The 6,766-nt window shown below is 39.6% G+C and overlaps 1 protein-coding gene across 1 annotated transcript in view; it reads right to left on the reverse strand.

Moving 5' to 3' along the window:
• RSU1 (Ras suppressor protein 1) overlaps positions 1-6,766 on the reverse strand; it is a 308,725-nt gene that overhangs the window by 239,787 nt on the left and 62,172 nt on the right. Inside the window, exon 3 of the mRNA XM_006872610.1 lies at positions 1,760-1,880. Coding sequence (XP_006872672.1) covers positions 1,760-1,880 — 121 coding nt within the window. The remainder of the gene's footprint in view (positions 1-1,759; positions 1,881-6,766) is intronic.

Consider the following 6,766-nt stretch of genomic DNA (forward strand, 5'->3'; position numbering starts at 1 on the left):
TATGAACAATGAACAGAAATGATAAATATATGTAGTGTTAGCTGATTTCTTATATACAAATTAAGTATTAGGAGCTAACAACCTTCAAAGTAAAGATATCATCATGCAATCCTTTCTTGTTCAGTTCTGCCAGATGGGTACATAGTGTCCAAAGCTACAGGGGAAAAACGCATTTGATCTAAAATGATGTGCCATCAAGTCCCACACACCACCTTTCCTCAGACACTAGCAAGAAGAATGCTCATGGATCTTACAAAGATGGTTAACCAGGGTTGAATATCAAAGTAAGGTTATCTAACCAAACTCCTTACCACTCCATGAATGAAATATTCTTTTATTACTGATTCATATTAAATTGATTAAATACCTTACCACCTCCTATTGCGAGGTATTTATCTCCATGTAAGTCACTAACTCAACTAGAGCATTTAATGGCTACAATTTAGTGACTATATTACTTCACACAAGTGGGACGGATCCATCTTACAACATTGAAGATGGAATTCAAGGTCAAAGTCAAAGTTCTGGGTGGTATCTGTGTTGTGGGATGGAGACTGCACAGAGTCAAAATGATGGGATTCTCTCCTCAACTCACACTAACTAGAGGGACCAGTAGGACCATGTCACCTAAACTCTCGGAGAGGACTTGTCTTCCTTTTTTACAACATGGAAATAGTAATATCTGCTCTGCCTACTTCATGACTGTGGAGAAGATTGGCATGACGACTTTGAAAACTGTAAAGGAATATATGAATACAAGGAATTATTTTTATTCACTGCTCCCTGGTTCTGCAACCTCAGCTGAATCAAAACTCCTCTCTTCACCTTTGTATAAAGAAAGACAGGATTATAACCTCTCAACTACACAAAAGAATTCCAAGAATTAATGAAACAGTGTTAGAAAGTGTACCTTCCACCTCTAGAAGAGGAGGTGTTTGGTAAACCATCAGTATTTCATAATGCAGGGCAAAAAAATCAAGCACATTACAACTACCCTCAATAGTTACCACTAAAGAGAGCAAAGCTATGAAAACAAGTCCCTTCTTAGTCAACTTAACTGAAATAAAATTTTATTGGAAACAAAATACAGCAGAAGATAACTTTACTACTACTCTAACAATTAGCTTCTCAATTAGCTCTTAAACAAATATGCACTAAGCAAGCCAATGAAAGGATATATTAAAACAATAAAACTTTTCCTAAAATCTAAAGCATAACAAGAAATTAGAAATTAGCTTCTCCTATGTGGTGCTGTGGAGTCCTGGTGTGGCACTGTGGGCTAATGCATCTGACTGCAAAGTCGCTTGAACTGCAAGGTCAGTAGTTCAAGCTCATCAGCTGCTCCTTAGAAACCCTATACAGGGTGGCTATCGGTCAGAATTGACTCAACAGCACTTAACAACAACGTTGAACTGTAGAATAATACACTGGATTGCAAGGTCAGTTTAAACCGCAAGGTTGGCACTTCAAACCCACCAGATGCTCCTCCGAAACACTGCACAGGGTCGCTATGTGTCAGCGCTGACTCAATGATGGTGCTTAACAACAACATGTGTTGCTATAGGATATGCATTGGACTGCTAATCACAAGGTGGGTGACTCAAATCCACCAGTCACTGCTTGGAAACTCTGTACAAGATCACTATGAGTCAGAACTGACTCCACGGCACACAACAATAACAACAATGTAATGATGTAAAGGTCACCCGTTGTCCACACTCATGCCTCCTCCCTTTCAATGCCCTCTACCAATACTCACCCAAGGTTTAGGTGTTTGAGTTTTTGGAGGCTGCTGATCTGTGTGGGCAGCTCCTCAATCTGGTTATTAAAAAAGTTAAGCACTTCCAAATTCTTCAGCTCAGCTATGTTTGGTGGCACAGCTAGGGAAACAAAAGTGCTGATCGTGAATACAGAAATCTCACTCCTTGCAAGGAATGCCAGCGACACATTTTTTTTCTTTCTTTCTTTCTTTCAAACAAAAGAGAGATGTAACTCCAATACAGTCTTATAATTCACATAAATGTCTCATTCATTTTTTGCAGGGTTTTCTTAGGTAGTAACTCACCAGCAAGTAGAAGTGGAAGTGTTTCTTCTTGTAAGATTAGATAACTACTTGGCAATATTTGTACCAGATGGACGATGAGGAGGGAAGCACGAAGTGAAAAAATGGGCTAACAATAAATTCTGGATCATAAGCAGATTGTAAGTGAATATTATAAGAATACATACTTATAACTGTCATATCATATCCAATAAGTGCTATTGTTCCTTTGTTTTTCTTTCCCGGCATCTTCACTAAAAGAAAGAGAGCAAATCCCAGATCTCTCTAAGAGTGACAAGATATTCATCAGAGCTGTTTAAATGATCTAGTATCTAAAGAGCTATTGGCTTAGTACTGTTATCACATGAAATACCACAAGTGGATGGCTTTAACAAACAGAAATTCATTTTCTCACATATTAGGAGACTAGAAGTCTGAGTTCAGGAGTCCTGGTGTGGCTCTATAGGATTAGCACTAGACGTTCAAACCCACCAGCTGCTCCTTGGAAATCCTATACAGACAGGGTCACCATGAGTCAGAACCAAACTGATGGTATTAACAACAACAACTCTAGGGGAAGGCTGCTTCTGTATGTCAGCTCTGAAGGAAGCTCCTTGTCTCTGAGTTTCTGGGCTATGTTCCTGTGGCTTGGCATCTTTCTTGCATCCCTTGTTTTGTCTCTTTTGAAATCTCAAAAAAAATTGATTTAAGACACACCCCACACTAATCCTATTTTATTAACATAAAAAAGACAACCCATTCTCAAGTGGAATTATAACTTCAGTCATAGAAGTCAGAATTTACAACACATATTTTTGGAGGACGCAATTCAATTCCTAACAGCTGTCCTCTCAACACTGCACTAAATCACAATACTTGAAGTTGAGCCTTAAGTGAAAAAATATTACACCTAACCAGTTTCTGATGTTAGACTCTGCAACAATACACCTTGATTGACACATACACACACAGAGCTTACATGATATTAGCAACACATCAATGCACTGTTATTATATAGACATATGAAAACCTGTCTCAGTATCATGGTATGAATAATAGTGAACGGGATCAGAGATTAAAATCCAAATCTGCAATGTTCTTCTTTCCCTAGAGCATGTAAGAGGGGTCTCAAAAAGTCCATGGGAAAATGGAATTTGAAGATAAAAGAAATTTTCCACAAACTTTTTCAAGCCATTTCATACTTGCAAATGCAAATTTAATAACTAAAGGCATCTTTAGCACCAAAGTGGTGGTAGTGGTGTGCCATGCAACCAACCCTGACTCACAGTGACCCTGTAAAGGGTTTCTGAGGCTATAAATCTTTACAGGAGCAGAAAGTCTCATCTTTCTCCCATGGAACCACTGGTAGTTTCGAACTGACTTTGAGGTTAGCAACCTGACTCATAACCACTACTCTACCAGAGCTCAAATGTACTAATTCAAAACTGGTAGGCTTTCAGCATATTCTAACTTTTCTACCCCACTCACAGATTCAATTTTTCTACAAACATTTTTTACTACCTATGAGTTTTGGTTCATGTCCATTCTAATACCAAAACTATTCAGATGACCTGGCACTATTCAAGCCTGTCAGACACAGGTAGCGCTTTATGTAAAATCATTACAAAGGTGTATATAAAATTCCGAACATGACTCTAAAATATTTAAACATAGAGCACTTCCAACAAGTCCAATTTATAAGCCCCAGTAGAAATAAACACAAAGAGAACAAACACACTGTTCTCCAGATTTCTAAGACACAATTTCCAGTTTTATGAAATGTCTAATGTATCTATGACCTGGTTTCTTTTTGAGGGAACAACTGGTAAAAGGGAAGGAAATGTTTCTGTTGGAAGAAGGTATTATGAAGAACAAGACCACTCCAGACTAATATACGATGGGACAGGGGTCCAGATACGAGGGTTCATTACTGAAGTGATACATGAGTCAGTCAGGAATAGCTCAGGAACTGCACTCTTAGATAGACAGCAGCATGACTGAGAGGGACTTATTAAATTTGGGAGTAAAAGCACATTTGGGTACATAGTGGTGCAATGTATAAATGGTTAACCAAATGATTAATGGTTCAAACCCACTCAGCGGCTCAAAGATCAGCCGATCTGCTCCTGTAAAGATTACAGGCTAGAAAACCCTGTGAGGCATTCTACTCGTCACGTAGGGTTGCTATGAATTGGAATCAACTCAACTACACAGGAGCTCTGGTAGCGTAGTGGTTACGAATCGGGCTGCGAACCTCAAGGTTGCAGTTCAAAACTACCAGCTGTTCCGCGGGAGAAAGATGAGGCTTTCTACTCCCTTAAAGATTTACAGCCTTGGAAACCCTGTACAGGGTCACTATGAGTTGGAACCAACTCCACGGCACATAACAACAACAACAACTACACACAACAATGTCACAGTTTTGAGCAACTGGATGGTATTCACTTTTTGAAAATGGTCACAAAGAAATACATCAGGCTGTGCCAGCTGAGTTGCTGTATGTCCTCTTACCTGACCTCTCATCAGACCAGCAAGTATACGGAGCGGGGCTGTATGGATAACTAAGCCACAGCCCCAGAGACCTCAGGCTTTCTCCTTGCATATCCGCCAGCCCCCACTAAGCTTTCTCACAATGCATCCATCTGATTAGCTTGAAGAGCAATAACGAAAAGTTACTGAAACCAGGAGAAAATGATGATCTCAATTTAGCCACAAACAAAGAATAATGCAGCCAGAATTACTGCCACCTTCCCAAAGTTACTTTGCCAATGCAATTAAATGTTGGTCTGAATGTATCGCCTTTTTGACAGGATGAGAGATTATTTCACTCTCCTTGCTAAATCAGTCCAATTTAAAACCACAAATTATGCTAAATGTGATTTAGGACTTTGTTTTGTGGACACAAACAATAACCTTACATTCAATTTACTAAACCTCTCCCAGCCTTTTGGTGTGCATGGGAATTTTCTGTGGAAGACTAAGTTAAAGGGAAAAAATTACACAGCTAGCATTCTCCCCAAGATACAGCATTTCTTTTACCCTCCAACCATGGTAAAAGCAAAAGGAAATGAATATTTGGACCTGTAGGGATGAAACAGCATTCCTTTTTCCCACTAATATTTCAACAACACCCTATCATATACATAATCCATATTCTCAACACCAAACATTTCAGACCTTTTGGAATAAAATAAGACAATTGCTATTTAAAGAAAGTAAGTTATAAAAAAAAGGGGCAAATTAAGTCAGCTGCAAAAATATTATGATTCCATTTATATGAAATTCTTAGTAGTCCTAGTGTGGCAGCACTGTAGGGTAAGCACTGGACAGAAAGGTCAGTTTGAACCACAAAGCTGGTAGTTCAAATTCACCAGCTGCTCCTTGAAAAACCTATACAGGGTCACTATGAATCAGAACCAACTTGATGGCACTCAACAATAACTACACATGAAAATTTTAGAATAGGCAAATACACACACACACACACATACACACGTGCCTAAGTTTATTAGGAGGAGCTCTGGTAGCGTAGTGGTTATGAATCAGGCTGCGAACCACAAAGTCAGCAGTTTGAAACTACCAGCTGTTCTGTGAGAGAAAGATGAGTCTTTCTTCTCCATAAAAATGTACAGCCTCGGAAACCCTGCACAGGGTTGCGATGAGTAGGAACCAACTGCACAGCTCATAACCACCATCACCAAGTTTATTAGGAATCCTAGTATGGTGCTGTGGATTAATGTGCCACACTGCAAAGCCATCTGAACTGCAAGGTCAGAAGTTCAAGCTCACCAGCTGCTTCTTAGAAACCCTGGACAGGGTCTCTATGGGTTGGAACCAACTTGACAGCACTTCACAACAACAAAAAAGTTTATTAGAGGTTTGAGGGGTCAGTAACTACTGAGTTTCAGTTAAGGGTGATGGAAAACTTAGGAACTAGATAATGGTGATCATGGTACAATATGATGAACATAATTAATGTCACTGAGTTATATCCATTAAGAATGTGATATAGAGCAACAAACAAGATGGTGGAGACAGTGGAAGTGCAGTGAGGAGCTCCATTAGTAACAATACAAAATACCGGACCAAGTAGGCTCAGGGGATGGTGCCAGAACTCTGAACCACATATAAAGGAATATTTAGAAGGTAGAAAGGCTTACAGCTAGGGGAATTTATAGCAGAAGCAAGAAATCCATTGCTTTCTAATTCAAGGTGCTCAGTGGCTTCCAGAGCTGCCATCTTGGGTGAGATCAAGCAGAGGAAGGATCAGAGCAACCACAGATGCCTGACAGACGATGAAGATAAAGTTGTGGACACTCTTTTTTTGTTGTATCTGTTCATAGGTCTCTTGCTGGCTGCGCATCTCCATTTTGGTGACTAGAGGGGTGCCTGAGTGAGTGAACACCCCACCCCCACCCCTCAGAGCGTTCTACTATGCATGCGCACAGATCTCCTCAAAATTTAAGTTGACATTTTCCACTTAAAACCAAACGGCAGTGCAAAACAACTAAAGCCGGCCCTGAACTATTTATCACTAGGAAAAAGGCATGAATGGGTATTGTGGAGTGGGACAGGCAGAATACAAAGGAAATAGGCCAAAAATTAAATCATAAGTTACGTCAAAATGACCAACAGTGGCATCTTGAAATTTCTCAAAAAGAAGAGTGAAAAGGGAAGCCCATTTCCTGATCACATCTACCTGGAGGCAATCAGAAATAAAAAATA

This window comes from Chrysochloris asiatica, unplaced genomic scaffold, assembly GCF_000296735.1.
Source record: "Chrysochloris asiatica unplaced genomic scaffold, ChrAsi1.0 scaffold00206, whole genome shotgun sequence".
NCBI lineage: Eukaryota > Metazoa > Chordata > Mammalia > Afrosoricida > Chrysochloridae > Chrysochloris > Chrysochloris asiatica.